The 21,736-nt window shown below is 41.2% G+C and overlaps 1 protein-coding gene across 2 annotated transcripts; it reads right to left on the bottom strand.

Annotated features, from left to right (window-relative positions):
- Positions 1-21: 21 nt before the first annotated feature.
- LOC113036004 (carotenoid-cleaving dioxygenase, mitochondrial-like) lies at positions 22-19,997 on the bottom strand. 2 transcript variants are annotated; one of them, XM_026191975.2, is made up of 12 exons: positions 19,856-19,996; positions 19,567-19,765; positions 19,268-19,479; positions 19,077-19,189; positions 18,849-18,951; positions 18,645-18,773; positions 18,278-18,438; positions 4,493-4,660; positions 3,280-3,417; positions 2,863-3,045; positions 472-582; positions 22-309 (listed from the first exon to the last, which is right to left on the bottom strand). In XM_026191975.2, the coding sequence occupies exons 1-12, from the start codon at positions 19,890-19,892 to the stop codon at positions 193-195; spliced, it is 1,671 nt and encodes a 556-aa protein (XP_026047760.1). In that variant the 5' UTR covers positions 19,893-19,996; the 3' UTR covers positions 22-192. The 2 variants fall into 2 exon arrangements, with proteins under 2 accessions (XP_026047760.1, XP_080144521.1); XM_080288395.1 differs by lacking the exon at positions 3,280-3,417 and having other exon boundaries at positions 19,856-19,997.
- Between the last annotated feature and the right edge of the window lie 1,739 nt (positions 19,998-21,736).

The following is a 21,736-nucleotide window of genomic DNA, read 5'->3' on the forward strand; positions in this document are numbered from 1 at the left end:
AGGATTTTATTTCAACACAGATTATATCGACACTTAAGGTTTTATTAAGTCTGAAAAAAGGCATGTATGCTTTAACATATCACTATGACATGAAAATAAAGGAATTCTTTAAATGAGGGTCTTTGCTTTTAAGTCAACATGTACACAGTGTAGGTGTGTCCCTGTGAAGTCACATGTACATCCATCAGACGTCTAAGCCGTGGCATTGAATGTCCCGTGGAAGCCATAGGGGATGTTGACAGGTACCACCGCCCTGCCCAGCTCCTCGAATGTCTTGGCATCTAACACCAGAAAGAATGTACTCTTGTCCTGGAGAGAACAGACATGGGTAAAGAAATACTTGGTGTACAAGACAGTGTAGAAAACACAATGGCACGATGTCCAAGCTCGTGCTCAGCCATGTTTTACATTTGTATGAGGAAACTGTATCTATAAAGAGTACCCTGTCCAAAATGGCTGAGCCTGACTAACCTCGTCTGGAGTGATGACCACAGACATGATGACACCATCATCCTCCTCTGTAGCATTAGGAGAGGGAACAAAGACCGGCTCAGATGGATACTGACCAGGATGTTCCCACACCTGTGAGGGAACATTTACACACAATATCACATTCATGATGATAAAAGAAAAATCACAATAACAATGCTATCTCAATACCTGTGGGACAGTCCTCTCTAACTTTGTTTACTGTTTGTTAACTCCATATTACCCACAATTTTTATGGATTGTCTTCAGTCTTATACTAGTTATATACCAGGGGTCCCCTGAGGCCTGGTATATAACTAAGGCCTGTTGTTTTTCAATACAACATTATATAATTTCACAATGACACAAAAAGTTACTACATATACATACAGTAATATACTACACTAGATTTCTATATTACCAAGGCTGACATCAGCATAAAACACTTTAATATACCCTTTCCCCTTTGGGGTGAGTTGCGCTCTCTGTGAATGAACTAAAATAGAAACAGATATAATTGTTTCTATCTGGAAACTGTTGATTTCAGTTGTGGGGGTTAATTTGTTCCACAGATTGGAAATGCGAGCTCTCTTTTCTTTGCTCCAATAAAACAACGTGCCTCAGCGGAGTTGTACAAGTTGAACTTCAAGCCGATTGTGGCCTCAATCAAGAATGACCTCAATAGGTGGTTTGACCTCCCCCTGTCTTGGACGGGTAGAATAAGTTTAATTAAGATGAATGTGCTACCCAGAATATTATACCCCATTCAAATGTTGCCTCTCAGGATCAACAGAAAAACATTCATAGAGATTGAGGGATGTCTTTCTAAATTCATATGGCGTGGGAAGAAATCTAGACTAAAGATACAGATTTTACAACTGCCCACGGATGAGGGGGGTCAGGCACTGCCTAACTTTTTATATTACTACTGGGCTTGTCATGCACAAATAATCTCAGGGTGGTTACATTCCTTCCTTCACCGGGGCGAACCATCGGTAGATGCCTGGTGTTGTGACCCTCTCTCACCTCTTAGTCTCTTATCCACTGACCTGGCGGACCTCCCTCTTGGTGTCAGAACTAATTCCGTCTTGATGCCCACTTTAAAGGTTTGGCGTAATATTACTGCCCACGTCGGAAGAAGAGGTTTCTCTAGTGCACTGCAGCCTCTAACTAGGAATAAAGCTTTCCCCCCGGGTATTGGCATTAATATATTTGATGATTGGTATTCTAAAAGTATAAGATTTATTTGTGATCTGTTCGAAAGGGGTAGTTTTATGGCCTTTAATCAAGTTCAAGTTAAGTATAATTTACCACAGAAACACTTCTTTGGATTCCTGCAAGTAAGGCATTATGTGAACTCCCTTAAATTTCCAGCCAATCAACCAGTTTTGAACCCTGTTGAAAGCTTTCTTCTCAAAGTTAACGAGGAAATGACTACAAAAAAGAAATTTATTTCTCTTTGTTATGGGAAATTGTTGTCTTTGAACTTTATAACCACTGATAAGGCCAGGGTTCGGTGGGAAACCGACCTCGAAGCTCAGGTTGGTGCGGAAGCATGGTCCAAAACTTTCAGATCTGCCATGAAATTGTTTCCCTGTAACAGACTAAAGGAAAGCCAGTACAGAATCTTACATAGACTACAGCGTACGCCGGAGTTCCTAAATAAAATTCACCCTCAGATCTCTGCTCTTTGTGTGAAGTGCAATACGGCTGTAGGGACCTATTACCACTGCATATGGCAATGTCCTTTGATTACTAGATTTTGGAAGAATATTGCTATAGAGCTTTGCTCTATTTTCCACCGAACGATCCCACTGAACCCTATGCTGTTCGTTCTGGGTCTATCTATAGAAGGGCTCTCTCTGTCTTCTGTACAGATGCTTTTGTTAAGTAAACTTTTACATTTGGCGAGGCGATGTGTACTGTTTCAATGGATTCAGAGACGGCCCCCTACTGTTACACAGTGGTACAGAGAACTGCTCAGGGTGCTGCCGATGGAGCGCCTCAGTGCCATCATAAAGGGCAATTGTAATGCATTCTGTAGCATATGGCAGCCTCTGCTTGATCACCTACCTCATGACCTTACTGTGCTATTACATAAAGGGGACTCGCAGTTTGTTTTTAAACACACTGATTAATGTCTGTGTTTTCCCCCCCCCTTTTTTTTTTATTTTTATTTTTTTATTTATTGTTTCCCTTGACTTCGAATGTGAAACGCTTTACATATTTTGTCCCAGGCGTGTGTACTGGTAACTCATATACCTGCATTTGCTTTGTTTTTTTTTTTGTTTTTTTTTTTTGTGCTTGGCTGTGCTGACTTGTTGCTGTTCGTGTTGTTCTGACAAAATCAATAAATCATCGTTTCAAAAAAAAAACAAAAAAAAAACAACGTGCCTTCATGCGTTTTCCGTGGAGATCCATCTTAATCAGCGTGTCCCCTACAAGGTGTCTAAAGCCACAGCCATAGAAGTAGCGGTAGGGATGGGTGTTGAATTTGTGATAGTTGATCTGAGGAAACTCCAGACCTCCGTATTCATGGAGATCCTCCCCATGCAGGTCCTCATGAGTACAGAACACCTGCACAGGTTTAAAAAAACAAAAAAAGCAACACAGGTAATCACTGAGATTCAGGTAGTGAAAGTGCTACATGTTGACATTTTAATAGCAAAGTCCAATTAAGCGTTTATATAGAAGAGACTGTAGACTGTAAAATCCTGTTTTTGCGGGATATTTACAATAAAAAACTGAAACTATAAGAATGGGAGTAGTAACATGTTGATACATGTATGTTAATCATGCTGTTTGCCCTACCTTGTTCTTGGCAATTCTTACAGAAGTAGCTATGCTGTTCGGCAGGGTAATCAAGTTCTGGTTATAGGGTGTGTCAGGGCCCACATTGAGAGGCAGCACAAATCGCCGGGGGAAGGCTCTACTCAAGGTGTTGTACACCTGACGAGGAAGATCTTGTTAACTTCAACAATAGGGCTGCCACAAACGATTATGTTGATAGTCGACTAGTCACCGATTATTTTTGCGATTAGTCGACTAATCAGATCATCATCCATTGGATGTACAGCATACAGCTTATTGCACCAGCAGCATCTGCTCTTATAACTATCATTAGCTTACAGCTTGAAGTGTTTAAGGTATGTGCTAACTAAAAATAAAGACAAGATGATAGTCTATTAAATTTTAATGAAATTTGCAGATTGTTTCAGTGAAGCTTAATAAACTCAGCCGTCTGCTCCTTGCTATCTAAAATATAACAGGACACCGGAGTATATACTCCAGCATCTCACACTTCTGATAATCAGCTGTCTGCTTGACGTTTATTCAGCTGTGTAAAAACTATAACTTTAATCTCAGCCAAACCGATTTACTCAGCAACAAGAAAAATACTGAAAAAAGCCAAACAACAACATTTTTAAGTTATTTAAGTGACTTGTGTTTGTTTAACCTGAGTAGCGAAAGACCGCGGTGGGTTTGAAAACGATTTGCCGGGAGTCCGGTGTTCTCACGGCTCTAGTGAGCCTTGCCCCCAGCTAGCTATCGAGCTAGTGGGTAACAGACGTCTCCGAAAACGTCGGAGCGCTTTTGAAAATATGTGGTGTCTTGATAAACTGAGCAGATATTTGAGGTTTACACAGCTACATTCTCGCCTGAAAATATGTTAAACGTTTATTTTGTGACCCTGAAAGAATAATACGAGTAACATTAAAACTAACTAGCTGCTGCCATTGTTGGAAACTGAGCAGGGCCGCGATGGGTCGCGCTATGAATTCTGGAACAGTTTCTTCTTCTTTGGGGTTTTACGGCAGCTGGCATCCTTGTACATGCAGTGCTGCCATCTTCTGTTTCAGTCCGTTATTACACTCTTAAATCCTACTAATTCGTGACTAGTCCGACTAATCGTGGCAGCCCTATTCAACAAGCAATCTTTTCTTCAGATAAACCAAAAACAGCATAATCATTTTCCATAAACTGCACAGGAAAGTTAGTAATGAGCTTTACTTAACTAACTTACCTCATCAAGAGCTTCTCCAGACTTACGCATGTTCTGGATGTTGTAGCTTGTGATTGCCTGGCCATCATCTGATGCACACAAATCTATGATCAAGAATCCATCCTCCTCATATGCATTGATCTGATGGAAGGTTGATAGTGGCTTTGCAAGATACTTGAGGGAGCTTACCTGAAACACAAAAACAACAATGGAAATGCACTGTGGCACTGTTTACATTCATTGATTACATAATAGTTCATATTAAAATAATTTTACTTAATATTTAAATTAATCTGAGTTTTTTCACCTTTCTAATGGTTCCAAAACACAGCATAGGAAAAAAAAAAAAAGTAACAAACCATCTTAAGTTACTAAATGTTCAAATGGAAATCGTCACTTGAAACTTTAGCATTTGCAACATTTATGGAAAGCAGATATCATCTCTAATAGTCATAACGAGAGGTTTCACATCACAGGTCTTCACACAAGTTTCCAACCCACTACACCCATGGTGTCACAGCTCTCACAACCAAAGAAAGCAACGGATACACTTAACCAAAGCTGAACTACTTAACTCTAAACACAGTGAAACACAGGAAAAAACAACATAGCTAACATTTTATCTAACATTCACAAGCGTAGCTACTGTAAAGGTCAATCAGGAACTAATATTACAGGCTAGAGCAGAGCACCAGGTGTCAGGTGGAAATTGGCATTCCTTTTGCAAGTTTCACTCATACTACAATGTAGGGCTGGACAACTATGGCCAAAACTAGTATCACAATTATTATGATCAGTATTCAGATCTCAGTCATTAGTTACGATTATTCATTGATTTTTAATGACAAAAACAATAAAGTTGTGTTTTTACGTCTTCACATTTCTACGAATCTTTGTGTCCAAAGATATCTTTATTTTTAGTATATCTCTTGAAGAAAAATTATGACACTAATCACCTTTACATTGTGCTACATTACTGCAAATTATTCTTTATGAATGAACCTTTATGGAAAAATGTGTTTATTCACTTGGCCTTAGTGCGTCTCCTAAAAGCTAAGTATAAAGTCTTTCACTAAATTCCTCAGCTGTGACATTTTCCCTGCGATATGTTGCAGTTTTTTCACTTCAGAAAAATATATGTAGTAGGTAGGGGGTGACATTTTTTTGTCCAGTGTGTTGTTTGGTGTTTTCAGTACGTCTTTGTGAGCTGGATGAATCTGCTTGCATGATTTCGGAAGATTGACACTAGCAACCACTGCATTGTCTTTCTTGGGGTTAATGCATTAATTGCACCATCCCATTGCACTCACACCCATCGCGAAGAAGTGCTTCGAGAGGCTCGTCATGAGGCACATTAAGAGCCGGCTGCTACCCACACTGGACCCACAGCAGTTCCCCTATCGCCCCAACTGGTCAACAGATGACGCCATCGCCACCACCCTACGTCTTGCCCTCACCCACCTGGACAATAAAGACATGTATGTACGAATGCTGTTCATAGATTTCAGTTTAGCATTTAACACACTCATTCCTTAGCAACTGATTGTTAAACTGAGCCTGCTGGGCCAGAACACCTTCCTCCGTGGCTGGATCCTGGACTTTCTGACGGAGAGACCTCAGACAGTCCGGATCGGTAACAGCACTTCTAACACAACCACACTGAGCACTGGAGTCCCTCAGGGCTGTGAGCTCAGCCCACTGCTGTTCACTCTGCTGACTTATGACTGTGCAGCGATGCACAGTTTGAACCACATCATCAAGTTCACTGATGACATGACTATGGTGGGTTTCATGCGCAAGAACGACGAGTCAATGTACAGAGAGGTGGTACAAGAACTAACAGACTGGTGTAGAGTCAACAACTTGTCTCTGAACGTAGACAAAACAAAGGATATGATTGTTGACTTCAGGAGATCACTGTCCACTTAACATCAATGGATCCTCTGTGGAGGTCATCAAGAGCACCAAATTCCTTGGTGTCCACCTGGCAGAGAGCCTCTCTTGGTCCCTCAACACCAGCTCCATAACTAAGAAGGCCCAACAGCCTCTCTACTTCCTGCGGAAGTTGAGAAAAGCCCATCTCCCACCAGCCATTCTCACCACCACCTACAGGAGGACTATTGGGAGCATCCTGAGGAGCTGCATCACTGTCTGGTATGGTAACTGCACCCTATGGATCACAGTACCTTACAACGGATAGTGAGAACAGCTAAGAAGATCATCGAAGCCTCCTCTTCCCTCCATCACAGACACTTGTTGCACCCACCAGCATTGTGGATGACCCCACACAACCCTCTCACACACTCTTCACCTCTGGCAAGAGGTACCGGAGCATTTTGGTAACAGAGCATAACAGAGCATAAAACACAGGAAAAACACAAAGGAGATTTTCCTGGCCTGTGTTTTTATAGCAGATAACCACCTTAAAAAATTTCTGCAGTAGAACGAAAACAGAAGAAAACCATGAATCAACATATAAACATTAGCTGATGCTGCTGAAGTGAAGCAGAGCAAAGTTAGAGGTTTTATTAGAGACACAGCCAAGTGTTTTGCAGTTTTGCATAATTTAAAAAAGTTAAAATTTCTTCAGTATTGAACAGCAGAAATTAGACTTTGTTCTCGGAAGTCAGTTAAATTAAAAACAAAAACAAAGACACAGCGGCCAACAGCGCTGTACATAACGGTAGATTGGTGTGTGGTAAAGCAAGCGAATAATGCAGAAAAGAGGGTTTTTATTCTCGAAGTACAGAGAGAGACAGAGAGCTCTGCAGGAAGTGATTTTACTGTGGTGGAAGCAAAACAGCAAAAGTCAGAGAGAATTCATGACGATGTTTATGTGAAGCGAAATGTGAGGCTTAGTTTGGATCTTCTTTTGCTACTGGTTCAGTCAAATTTGTTTGGAGAGAGACAAAGCCTACAGCTTCAAGCAGAATCGAGCGCAAAAAAAGATGTAAACACAAAGCGTGGACCTGCCAATGAATCAGAATCTGTGAGCTGTTGGCTTTTTCACCCGAGTGCTCGTACACGGACACGCCGTCAGGGCTGAAAGCCGACAGCTCACTGATTCTGATCCGCGGGTCCACGCTTTGTGTTTACGTCTTTGTGCAGAATCAGTGTACCTGCTCTCATTTACTGTTTAAGCTGTTTGGTGGTTGTCGAAATTTTGTAAGGTTCAACCTGAGATTCTGGCATTTCGGGTAAAATAAATTTATATTTAAAAATCGATTTATGATTTTAATGAATCGATATCACATTATTAACCTCCTAGGACCTGGTGTCCACATATGTGGACATCGCATTTTGGGTTGTCTAGACCAAAATACTGAATTTTGCTCTACAAGGGCCTGATATCCACTTACAAGGACATTATACTGCCACTGTTCCATCAAAATTTAAAACGAATATCCTCATACGTGGCTCTCATTTTTCTTAGGAACAAAAATCTGGTAAAAAAAAAATCTGGTGATTCTTTGTTTTTACATTCATCGGGCTCCAATATGCCCAATTATCAAAGAGAAATTAAAAATGCATGCCGTGGAAGAGTTTGGGTCTTAGGAGGTTAAAGCTAGAATCAATTAAAATCGGAAAATCGATAATCAAAACCTACCCCTAGTTCCAACATTGGTTTTATGCAGACAGATGGGGCTGTAAGTAATCCAGAAAAGTTGGAACACCTGTGGGAATTATTAGCACCAGCTTTCAAGGCTTGATCAACCTCCATTGCTGCAGATCAGCTTTAAATCAAATGCAGGACCACTCAGACCGCTGCTTTTGAGTCCAGCCAGTCCTCACAGACCCTGCTTTTCCGGCTTCACCACATCCCAGAAGATGCTGTGAAGCAGCCCCAGGTCACTGTCATAAGGTTTCCACCCGCAGACCGGCCAAACTGAGCTAGCAAATCAAGAACTGCACTCAGATGTGTCACTTCCGCCAACCACTCAGCTATCCTAGACAGTTCTCAGCTATACTAGATAGCGTATCCTCACAATATGACTTCATCTGCCACCAGGCTGTCATCATTCGAGGCCTCCCCTGGCTATTAACCACCAGTCTTAAACACAACTGGAAGTGAGCTCTCTGTTCCTTCTGACCTCCACCATATTTGCCATTGCCGCCACCTTTGAAAGTCCGCCCAAGCTTCTCTGGCCAATTGTAAACATACATCCTGCCAACTAGGTCAAAAGATGTGGTTGTCCGCTAACAGCATTCCATTATGTACTGAATCAAAAAAGGTTCTCTCCAAATTTCATTTGTCCCATGATCACTCTTGTTTCTGTTTACCTAAATTTTCCCAGAAATATGAAGATTCATAATGTCTGAGGTCCACGAACCAGCTGCTCCTGGAGATTCTGTTATCCAGGTTTATAACCAGAGGCAATAGAGCCTGTGGTGGCTCCTAATCTTTCAATAACTTACCTTTTCACACTGGAGCTGTCCAGTCTCTCAATCATTTTAAAACACTTTGAAAACCCATTTGTTCTTGCTTGCTTTTAGGTTTAGTTGAACAGAATACTGTGATTTTCATGCAATTAATTCTCTTTTCGTTTGGCTCTCAGCGAAGGCGGTCGCACTTTTTCTCCTCTCCTCTCCCTTATCTTCCCTGTTTATCTCCTCATGTCCTTGTCTTGTCTCGTGTTTTTTATTACTTTTCCCTGGAACATTCTCTCTCTCAGTCTGTTCTCTAAAACCTAAAAGAATTATGGATTGGATCAACTGGTCCCTAAATGCAATTGACACCCCTTTCTCAACGAGAAGTCTGGGCTTGGGTGAGCCTGAGTGCTGAAGCTATCTACCTATTCGGAACCATGGTAACAGGGTTCTGGCGGATCGGAGCTGGCTTGGCCCTGACTTATCGAAGAATTAAGAAAGCAGAACCGGCTGTTCAAACCCCCACGAGGCTGCCCGCTGGGATTGGAACGATGGGAGAGGCGTGAGTTTCTCAAAATGGGCTCATTGAGTCAGCACGGATAAGATCTTGGAGAGGCTACGGCTGCTGTGAATACTCAGAATAAGATCTCTGACTGCAGACTGGATACATCTCGGAAGGGCTCGCTCGGAATAAGATCTCTGGGCACAAATTGGATGACATCTTGGGGAGGCACACTGCCGTGAGTTCTCAGAAATCGGCTCCTTGAGCACAAGAAATGACAACATCACAGAACGCAATATGGCGAAGCTCACAGCTCTCCAACGGGAGATTGAGAGACCAGTGTTGGACTGTAGAACTGCTTTGAAATTCATGAGCTGTTCGCACTGAAGTAAAAAGCACCATCACTTCATGCATTTTAACGTTTTCTGTTAAACCAGTAGCTACAAAATCCTTCATTTCTCTTTCTAATGAATCCCACCAAAAGTGAGAACTGAGTAAGGAAATTGTTCTACTCAAGCCGGGATAACATGAGAACTTGGACATGTGACTCCAATGGAGCACCGTGGTGCAGGGGGAGGCAGGGACGAACTGCCTCCTGGGAGGTCTTGCCCCGTGTCGGATGGTGTCTTTGATTCCCCAGGCCACCAACCTTACAGGAACCAAGCTGGATACTGGCACGCTCTGGGGAATTGATGCTGGTGGCAAACTGGTGAGGGAGAGAGCATTAGGCTTGATGTTCCTTGGCCCTGGGTGGTAGGAGATGGAGAAGGTAAAGCATGCAAAGAATAAATCTCAGCAGGCCTGCTGGATGTTTAACCTTTTTATCTGTTCTGAGATATCTTAAATTCTTATGATAAGCCCAGTTCATGAATAGTGCTCTGCCCCCTCTAGCAAGTGTCGCTATTCCTCCAAGGCTAACTTAACAGCCAGAGATTCCCGGTCATCAACATCAGTTTCTCTCAGCAGGACAGAGTCTGTGAGAAAAGAATGCACAAGGCTGGAGCTTGCCCTGGGGACCTGAACGCTGCTAAAGCACGACTGTCACACCACTCCCTGATAACAACTGTGTTGAGTCTGTTCCTTCCCATTCCATGCAAGGCCACCTGGGTTGGCTGGTAGACTGTTTACTTAGCCTAGCAGGGCGAAGGACACTGTCTCAGCTGAACTATGAACACGCACACACATACACTTACACTGATAAGCACACACTCATCCCCCTCTCTTTCCAAACGCCTTCGATGTTTGTTTCCTGCGGGGGAACACGGTGGGTCTATGTGCCGCGCTGGAATGGTAGCGCTGTACAGGGCGACTGCTGTGTTCGCTTCGGATTACTCCTCACCCCCCACCCAATCCTATGGCTTGTCATGTCTTTCACAAAGTTGTGCTGTGGACATATATGTGCTTTTTTTGTGCAGAGGAGTTTTTTTTGTTTCCTGTTCTCATGCTGTCCTACCATGGAAGCACAGCATGAGTAGAGGTCTCTTTTTTTCCTCTTGTAGTTTCCCACTGTAGTGTACATTTCAGTGTTTTTCTGTAACGCTACCGATCTCTGACCTGTATCCCCATGTAATGTCTGTGTTGTGTGTGTGCGTAAGCTCGGGGGGGTGTCCCATTTCACTGGAGGGCAACCTGCATGTGGCGAATAAAGCTTTGATTGATTAATAAAACAAGTAAATAAAACTTTAGATTTTTTGTTTATATTTATTGTTAATTTAGCAAGTGTTTTTATACAGTGTATATTTTATATAACTTGCACAGCACTTTGGTCAATAGAGGTTGTTTCAAAATGTGGTATATAAATAAACTTTGACTTGAATTGATGTTCATGTTTCCCATATCAAACCTGTCCACACCCGTCCATTGGGAACCAGTATCATCGCCGTAAATTTGTAAAACTTTAGTTGTAATATTTTCACTGTAAATTAATTCACTGTTATATTTTAAGAGTTTCGGTCTTTTAGGTTTTAGTTTCCACTTAAATTCTGCTGTTGGGGCTCTGTGACACCATATGGGCACTGGAGTTAGAGATTTGTTTGCACTGACTAACAAGTGCCCGAATACATATGGAGCATTTCTTAAATAAATAATATAGCCTAGAATAACGTATTCAGAAAAACTTTAGGCTTCTGTTTGGTGGGGGAAATTATATTTCTTTGGTGTTACTCACCACTTAAAAGCACTTGAGTGTCTTTATGAATTACACCCATGCAATTTATAGGTGCAGCTTAATGTTGTTTGAAAATTTTTTTTATTTTTTATTTTTATTTTTTTGACATTTTTTAAACTTTTATTTAACTTTTTTCCCCCAACAAATATAAGACTGGTTCACATCCAAAATAATAACACTACACAGCACTAGAATATTACAACATTATGTCCATAACTGTTGTCCTCTAGGATCCAGTTTATAGGTTACTCCCAGTGCTTCCAGTGGTCTCTTCCATTTGTCCACAAAAATTCGGGAGCTCCCATCAATATAATGTCCCATCCTGATCAGAGTCATAACTTCAATGATGAGCGACTTCCATAGAGAAATTGAGGGAGGCTCAGCCCCCACCCATCTCAACATAATGCTTTTCCTGGCCAACATTAACAGTGACTGAATTACATGCTCATGTTGTACCAGTGAGACAGGAATATATCCCAATATACACATTAATGGGTTTTCTGTCACCTGATGACCAATGGCTGTACTAATATTGGCGCAGACCTCTTTCCAAAATGACTGAATAATAGCACATTCCCACAAGCAGTGGAATCTAGTGCCCACTCTGACCTTACACTTGAGACAGTTTGGAGATATTCCCATATTATACTTACTATAAATATATGGAGAAATATACACATTGTGCAAAATTTTGTACTGCAGTTCTTTAAATCGGTTACAAACAGAGATTTTGGATGGAAGGAGCAAGATTTTGTCCCATGCCTGTATATCTATTTGACATTTAAGCAGCGTCCCCCAAGATTTTCTCAACCATGCCAGTTTATCCACGATTAGGGCATAAATCTCGGAATAAAACTTTGATACAAAATGTTTATGCTCCCTATTATCCAGAAAAAATTTCTCCAACCGAAAAGAGGCAGTTGAGATTCGTAATGTTTTAGCATTTTTTTAACACATAATTTCTCAATTGCAAATACTTATAAAACTCAGTCTTTGACATAGAATACTGGGACTTCAAGGATTCAAATGATTTAAACTCACCATGTTTAAAGAGGTCATAAAACCTCTTTACACCTACTTTATGCCATCCCACAAAGCTTGACCCTATGTTTTGTGGCAGAAGGTCTGGATTATTTATAAACGTTGACAAGATATTAAACGGAAGACTACTGTTAAAATTTTTTCTCCGTTTTCCCCACGTCCACATAGCATTATATATCAGTGGGTTATGCTTTATTACGTGAGGTAAGTCATTTAGACGTTTCCCTAAGAAGTTAACAGGTGAGGATGGTTTACATAATACTTCCTCAATATTTAGCCATGGCAGATCAGAATGTTCATGTATCCAGGAAGAAAGAATCCTCGCTTGTATTGAGAGGACATAATTTTCTATGTTTGGCACTCCCCACCCGCCCAGATCTTTCAGTAACTGTAGTGTCTCCAATTTAATTTTGGGTTTTCTTCCTGCCCAAATGAAATCCACCATAGCCTTGTTAATTACTTTAATATCTTCTGATTTCAAGATTGCAAACAACATGCCTGTGGGATATAATATTTTCGGTAGGATTACCATTTTAATGAGATTTATTCTTCCCAAAAATGATATCGGAAGTGATCTCCATCTTGTCAGCATCTCCCGAAGATCTTGAACCATTCCATTAATATTTTCTCTATATAAGTGTCCAACATTTGGTGTAACTTTAACTCCCAAATATACAAAACCTGATGGTGCCCAATGAAAGGGTTTAACATATAAAGGTTCATTATCCCCTCCACTACACAAAGTCATTATAACAGATTTATCAAAATTTACTTTGTATCCAGATATAAGACCAAAATCCTAATAAGAACGGGTAAAGAGTTAACCGGGTCAGTCAGTGTCAGAAGAATATCGTCTGCATAAAGCAGAATTTTATGTTGTCTATCCCCAATTTTAACTCCAAGAACAGCTATCAATGTTATATTAGCCTGGTACATAGATTCTGGGAGTTTCGATTCTTCAAATGCTTTATTAAAAACCCTTAATAATAAACTATTTAACTTCATTTTCATTACCTTAAAAAATTCTACTGGGAAACCATCTGCCCCAGGACATTTCCCTGACTGGAGTGCAGATATAGCTTTATCCACCTCTATCATTGTTATGGGTGACTCCAGCAGGCTTACCTGATCTTCAGAAAGCTGAGGGAATACTAAGTCGTTTAGGAAGAAGCCTGAGTTAAGCCTTGTTATGTCCATCTCAGATTGATATAGGTTTGTATAGAATTCTCTGAAGCACTCATTAATCTGACGGTTTCCTACTTGTCTTTCACCATTCACATCCACAATAGCTGTGATAAAGGAACTTGATGGAGTATTCCTTGCAAGACGAGCCAGAAAGCGGTTAGGCTTACTAGCTGATTCAAAAAGCCGTTGTCTGGCAAGAAGGACATCTCTTTCAGCCTTTCGCATTATCAAATTACGCAAAGATGTCCTGGCAATATTAAGCTCACTTAATGTTTCAGCTGATTTTGTTACATAGTATTGTTTCTCCAGCTTTTTGATATTATTCTCGATCTCTAACTGCCTTATTAATCGTTGCTTCCTTTTATGACTTGTGTATGAAATAATCATCCCTCTCATGTAAGCCTTATAGCTATCCCATAAAGTTCTCGTGTCTATCTCCTCTTTATCATTTATTTCTAAGAATACTGTTGTTTGCTCTGTTATGAAATGTATAAATTTCTCATCCAAAAGAGACAGTGTGCTCATCTTCCAAGACCTAGAGCGCTCAATATGTCTCATGGGTTGAATGGTTAAGACAACAGGAGCATGGTCAGAGAGACCTATATGACCAATATTTACCTGCTGAACTAACTGACTGATACACTTGGACATAAAAATATAATCTATACGAGATGCTGACAAGTGAGGGTTAGAATGGAAAGTGTACTCCTTAGATAGTGGATTATAGTGTCGCCAGACATCTATAAGGTCAAGCTCATTTATAATTTGCCAAAGGGCTTTGGAGTTTTTGGTCAAGATAGATTGTGGGGGAAATTTATCCATTTTAGGGCATAAAACACAGTTAAAGTCACCCGCTAATATTATATTAGCACAGTCCATGTCCACTAATTGACTAAATAATACCGTATAAAATTCGCCATCCTGTGCATTCGGCGCATATATATTACCTAGGAGAACAGTTTCCCCATGCAACATCCCTTTAACCAATATATATCTTCCTTCATTGTCCTTGTGAGTGGCTATAACGTTGAAGGGAAGATTTTTGTGTATAAGGGTAATAACCCCCCTTTGATTTGTGGAGTAGGATGAGAAAAAAATTTGACCAACCCATTCTCTACAGTATTTTCTGTGTTCATCATCTGTCAAATGGGTTTCTTGCAAAAAAGCAATGTGAGTCAAATCTTTCTTCAGAGAATTTAAAATGGACTTTTTTTTCACCACATTGTTGGACCCTTTAACATTCCAAGTACTTATCTTAACTGACATATAGGAAAAGTAATGTATATATTGTGCTGTTTACATATTTAACCAAATCTACATTTAACAAGTCTGAGCCTATTAACCAAAATAATTGAGCATAAAACAAGAACACTGGTTCCCAGCAAAACCTGAACACAAAGCCTGGAAGCCTCAACCCTCCCCAACACAAATAACACAAAATAACAAAAAATAAATTACACATCTAGATGTACCCTACTCTAAAGTACAGCTGTGGGGGGCCACAAACGCGTAACATCCCTGCACTGGAGTCTATGTCAAAAATCAAAGTCTCTATACCTTAGCTCATTATCAATACTATAATGCTGTAAGCCTCGAGTTTGTAACTTACGTTACAATGACGCTGTCGTGCACCAACAGTTTATTTAGGTCTTGGCAATTTGCTCACATAGTCCTTGACGTCCTGGGTGGTCGCGAGGGAGATGCTGGTGCCATCGGGGTTAAATATTTTAATGATGGCTGGATAAAGGAAGGAATATTTGATCCCCGCCTCTCGGAGAGCTTTACGCGCATTCGCCGACTCCTTTCTCTTTCGAGCCACCTCGGCGGAGAAATCCTGATAGAAGGATACTTTTCCTGCCTCTGTGTTTACGGTACCTTTAGCCCTGGCAGCCTGGAGAATCCTCTGTGTATCGGTGTAGTAATGAAGCCGGACCAGTACTGCACGCGGTCCCTCCGTGCCGGTAAGCCTCATAGGTGGTCCAGTGCGATGGGCTCTGTCGACTGTAATGGCACCCTGTTGAAGGCCCAGGACTTCTGGTATCCATTTTTAAAAAAACTCCACTGGTGCTCTACCCTCCGCGCCTTCCTTTAACCCGACAATCCTCATGTTCTGCCGCCAGCTCTGATTCTCAAAGCTTTCCAGACGCTCCATGGCCTTCTTAAGCTGGGTCTCGAGAGCGGCAATACGTGGCTCATTTGTAGCCGTGACATCTTCCAAGTCCGAGACCCGCTGCTCCACTGTTTCCATTCTTTCTATCAGATTGTCAAATTTCTCAGTGAGCTCGTTTATTGGCTTTATGACTTCGGATATCTTGATATCCATATACTTAGATATGTTAGAAGTCACCTTGTCCACAATCACGTCATCCCGCAGTGTACTTAGTGCATCCTCAGCGTCGCACATGGTCTTCTTTTTGGGGCAATTGCTAGCTACCAGGTCACTGCTAGCTTTTGCTTTGACTCCACGTTTGCTCATTTCTCTCTTTTTGCTTGATCCAGGGTGTGCGAAAAACTCGTCTAGAGACATTATATAGATATTTGAGGCAACTTGTTGGCAAAAATGAGCTAAAATACCAATATTTTACAGCTGTCCAGTGCAGAGCTCATAAACTCACGTCTGCTCAGCTCGACGCATCACGTGACCCCCGCCTTGTTTGAAAATTTTATACTCCATCTTCTTGCTAAATATGGAATCTATATTGGTATTTATTCAATTTGAGCACTCAAAATACTTTTTATGTACAGTGGGGCAAAAAAGTATTTAGTCAGCTACCAATTGTGCAAGTTCCCCCACTTAAAATGATGACAGAGGTCAGTAATTTGCACCAGAGGTACACTTCAACTGTGAGAGACAGAATGTGAAAAAAAAATCCATCAATCCACATGGTAGGATTTGTAAAGAATTTATTCGTAAATTAGGGTGGAAAATAAGTATTTGGTCACCTCAAACAAGGAAAATCTCTGGCTCTCACAGACCTGTAACGTCTTCTGTAAGAAGCTTTTCTGTCCTCCACTCGTTACCTGTATGAATGGCACCTGTTTGAACTCATCATCTGTATAAAAGACACCTGTCCACAGCCTCAAACAGTCAGACTCCAAACTCCGCCATGGCCAAGACCAAAGAGCTTTCGAAGGACACCAGGAAAAGTATTGTAGACCTGCACCAGACTGGGAAGAGTGAATCTACAATAGGCAAGCAGCTTGGTGTGAAAAAATCAACTGTGGGAGCAATCATCAGAAAATGGAAGACATACAAGACCACTGATAATCTCCCTCGATCTGGGGCTCCACGCAAGATCTCATCCCGTGGGGTCAAAATGATCATGAGAACGGTGAGCAAAGATCCCAGAACCACATGGGGGGACCTGGTGAATGACCTGCAGAGAGCTGGGACCAAAGTAACAAAGGTCACCATCAGTAACACACTACAATGGCAGGGAATCAAATCCCGCAGTGCCAGACGTGTTCCGCTGCTGAAGCCAGTGCATGTCCAGGCCCGTCTGAAGTTTGCCAGAGAGCACATGGATGATACAGCAGAGGATTGGGAGAATGTCATGTGGTCAGATGAAACCAAAGTAGAACTTTTTGGTATAAACTCAACTCGTTGTGTTTGGAGGAAGAAGAATACTGAGTTGCATCCCAAGAACACCATACCTACTGTGAAGCATGGGGGTGGAAACATCATGCTATGGGGCTGTTTTTCTGCCAAGGGGACAGGACGACCGATCCGTGTTAAGGACAGAATGAATGGGGCCATGTATCGTGAGATTTTGAGCCAAAACCTCCTTCCATCAGTGAGAACTTTGAAGATGAAACGAGGCTGGGTCTTCCAACATGACAATGATCCAAAACACACCGCCCGGGCAACAAAGGAGTGGCTCCGTAAGAAGCATTTGAAAGTCCTGGAGTGGCCTAGCCAGTCTCCAGACCTCAACCCCATAGAAAATCTGTGGCGGGAGTTGAAAGTCCGTGTTGCTCGGCGACAGCCCCAAAACATCACTGCTCTCGAGAAGATCTGCATGGAGGAATGGGCCAAAATACCAGCTACTGTGTGTGCAAACCTGGTAAAGACCTATAGTAAACGTTTGACCTCTGTTATTGCCAACAAAGGTTATGTTACAAAGTATTGAGTTGTATTTTTGTTATTGACCAAATACTTATTTTCCACCCTGATTTACGAATAAATTCTTTACGAATCCTACCATGTGGATTCATGGATTTTTTTTTTTTTCACATTCTGTCTCTCACAGTTGAAGTGTACCTCTGGTGCAAATTACTGACCTCTGTCATCATTTTAGGTGGGGGAACTTGCACAATCGGTGGCTGACTAAATACTTTTTTGCCCCACTGTATGTTCACACAGAGCTGTAGTCTATTGACCAAGTGCTTTGTGGAACATTTAAGCCATACTCTGAGTGGGGCAAATTCAAGGGCAACTTCTGATCAGTGCATGGGATTATGATGTATGTGAATACATGGGTTTACAGAGTTGGTTACAGAATGGCAAAAAGCAGTAAAGAAACTCTGTTAGAGTTAGTCCTACCTTCCCAGTGTGTTTGTGGATCAGATGGAAGATTGTGTTGAGTTTGGGGTCCCAGAATAAGCCATCACTGATACTTTTTCTTCGTAGCTTGCCTGTCATAATCTTCAGCAGGTCCAGCTTGATGGGCTGTTCAATGAACACCACGTAGTTCTCAGACATTGCTATAACAAAATGAGAAGTTTCTATTTATGATTCTTTGCAGCGGGACTCAGCTCCAGTAAGACTATAGGACTATAAGAAAACCAATGATTTAAATCATTTTCATTCCATGCATCAACTCAGAGTACCACTCCATTGTGATACCTGTGCTTTTTTTATTCCCAAATTCAAGATGTGCATGCTTTACTGCATGAGACTTTTTGCTCACCAAAGCTGTGATAGTATGAAGGTTTGGTCTTGTCCACTGAAGGAATCGAGCACAGCACTGTGGCTCCCTCCAGGGTTTCATCTTCTGTTTTCTTGGTTGGTGGCACTTGGATAATGTTGTAGTATGATCCTGTCATGCCAGATACTGTTAGATCTTTGATCCGTAACCTGTAGTGTGGAAATGGATCTGATGTTTCTTAAATACCTTTCGAGGTGTAGGAATTTCCCATGTTGTATGTCGTACCATCAGGCTCAGTATGAGGGTGTGCTGTGGCTCCATTCACAGCAATGAATTTGCTCCAGTCCACCTAATAGAAACAAATGCAATGGCACAAAAGGTTTGCAGTTTTTATTGCTTCTATACCTACTTTTACAGTTTGATACATGTGCCACTAAAACTTAAGCTGCACGTATATCATTACACTCATGGTACCTTTTCAGTCTCCAGTGTGTCAGGGTCCACCTTGTGCATGATGTTGGTTTCTGTACTGACATAATAGTCACCTTTGTAGGTCACAAAACTCATGTTGGCATTGTCTGTGGGCTCTAGAGGGAAAGAAAGCTTTGAATTACTTATTCTATAGCAAGTGCATCAACAGGCTGCTTTGTCTTCAAGATACTCACTGTGTGATTCAAATCTTGACAGGAAGCGCTGGAAGACATTTTTACAGGGGTCCGGCATGGTTACAGTCCCAAACTCAGATATAGCAATGCGATTGTGCTCCTTGTTGGTCTGGTAGCTGTCGCTGGATAGGAAGCGGCTTTTGTAAGTCACTTGCCCATTTGATATTTTGAACTGGTGCATGAGAGCCATGCCATCAACCCAGTGGTTAAATCTGGAGAGAAATAGATGCAATGCAGAGGGGAGTGAGCTTCATGATGTCTGAAGCGAATGGATAAACACACAAAGACGCAGCACTCACTTGTGGTTTCCGATCTCAAACTTTCCGGGCCCATTTCTCAGGAAGTTTCCTTTGATCCATTCTGGGATTGTACCAACGATCTGGGTGCTGATGGGCCTGGGGGTGTCCTCCACTGAGCTCACAATCTTCTCGATAGAAGGCAGACCGCGTACATTTGTGTAATGATTGATGTTCTTCACAGACTTAGATTTTTTGAGTGCTGTTGGAAAAAAACATAATCAGAAAGGACATTGTTATAATTTAAGTAAAATAATGTTAGTGTGTGCAGCTAGTAGCATTTAATGTTTACCTGAAGTATTCTTTTTCTGATGTTTGACAGTATCCATGGCTGTGGTTAAGCCTTCTGTAGCTTAGTCTCTCTTCTGAGATGCTGCTGGTTCGTACGCTGACTCCTGATTTTATACTGTCCTTCTGACACGTACCATAGAAACAGCAAAAGAGGATGCAGTCAGACATTTCATGCTTGTTTAACTCTGTGCAAAACAGAAGCAAATGGCAACCAAAAATGTAAGCAGTAACAGATGATCACTTTATCTGACTGGAAAAAACAGCAAATAACCATGTCCAGTCTTTCAAATCATTCCTTTGACTCTTTTAGTTAAGCTTAATATGCATGGTTTTATATATAGCATGGTGAAACCAGATGAACTTGGATGAGTGGCTTAGAGGGATGATTTTTTTTAAACTGATGCACATAATCAATCTGCATATAAAAATATTTTCTTTCTAAAAGGGGTCTTTTACATTTGGGTTTTTCTTAAGCACAAAAACAAAGAGCATCTGTTGTGTTCTTGTCACGTATCATGTTTCACTAATGTACTCAAAAGAATCAGCCATGAACAGGATGACTCTGCTTTTTCTGGTTTCAGTAAGGACACTGTGAGTGTCACTGATGGAAGTTCATTTAGTTCCTCACAAAGCTAGCAGACTTGTAGGTTTCCTGTATTCTGACACCTGATATTAAATGCATTCTCTTTTCTTAAATTTGCTGTTAATCAGCTTTAAGTTTTACATTTGAAGATGATGTTTTTAAAGTTTCAATGTAGAAAACCTACTGTACTGCAGTAGGTACTGCACCTGTAGCTCCTTACTAGGAGGAAAACATATTAACCAACATCAATCCACATTTTCCTTTCAGTTCAGTGAACTTCACTTATAGGTCATCAAAACCTTATCTGAAGATGTCTGTACCCCTTGTAGAGGTTTAATACCTGTACATGAACCGTTAATCCCACAAATCACAGTAAAAAGCCATGGAAAAATTATCATGGAAAAATCATGGTTTAACGTGAAACCAGGGATTCCAGGTTTCATGTTAAACCTGGAATCCCTCCTTTTGACACATGGTCTCTCCCATGAGTCAACTCATCAGAACTAGGAGAATAACAAAAAGGAAAAGGTTAGTTAGATCATTTCTCAGATAACATCAGGGCTTCTCCTCCGGAGTAACTTCACTCCAGCCCAGTAAACCCTGTGTTAGAGAATAAAATTAGTATTAATGTCATGTTTAGTGGGTCTAACTCTTCGCTCCGCCTGGAGCCTGCATCCACACCACAATTACCTAGAAACCAAAATCAGTGAGTAAATACAAACTTCACACTTGCAAACAACTGTAGGGTCATAGGAGTAATAAGGCATCCAACACCACATGCACACGTGTGCCATGTGCAGTTTATTTCCCAAAATCATTAGAAACACTACTGTTGCCATAATTTGCCCAAATCATGGATCATCCCATGTTTTTATTTAAAACTACTGTAACCAGTGACTTTTCATAGGTAATGTCACTCACTTGTTTTTCACACTGTGAGTTCAACTGTGATATGATAATGGGCCCAACACTAAGATGTTCTGTGTTCACTGCACATCCTGCTTCATCTTCGCTCATGTCTGTGCCGAATCCTCCACAAAGACCCTCAGAGAAAAAAACATTAGCAGTGGAGCTGCAGATAAAAACAATTCTTATCGCTTTTGAAATGGATTGAATTGCTACAATCCTTTTAAACACAGGACTTACCATCTAATATGGTCAGTGTCCTAGGTAGGTGAATTTCCTCAGAAGCCCGTTGTAATCTAAAGAAGCTCACCTTGTATTTGCTCTCATTAAAGTATTTTATAGCACTTTTACTTCCAATCTTGCAGGCCTGCTTTTAAATCATCAACACACAAA

The sequence above is a fragment of the Astatotilapia calliptera genome, chromosome 14 (genome assembly GCF_964374335.1).
Source record: "Astatotilapia calliptera chromosome 14, fAstCal68.1, whole genome shotgun sequence".
NCBI lineage: Eukaryota > Metazoa > Chordata > Actinopteri > Cichliformes > Cichlidae > Astatotilapia > Astatotilapia calliptera.

What these genes read in the sequence shown, in the direction of transcription:
- LOC113036004 (XM_026191975.2), bottom strand. Translation starts at nt 19,892, where the DNA reads ATGGATACTGTCAAACATCAGAAAAAGAATACTTCAG. An exon ending in ACACACTGGAGACTGAAAAG is followed by an intron (nt 18,952 to 19,076) that starts GTACCATGAGTG and finishes TGTTTCTATTAG; the next exon opens with GTGGACTGGAGCAAATTCAT. An exon ending in TGGTCATCACTCCAGACGAG is followed by an intron (nt 310 to 471) that starts GTTAGTCAGGCT and finishes TGTTCTCTCCAG; the next exon opens with GACAAGAGTACATTCTTTCT.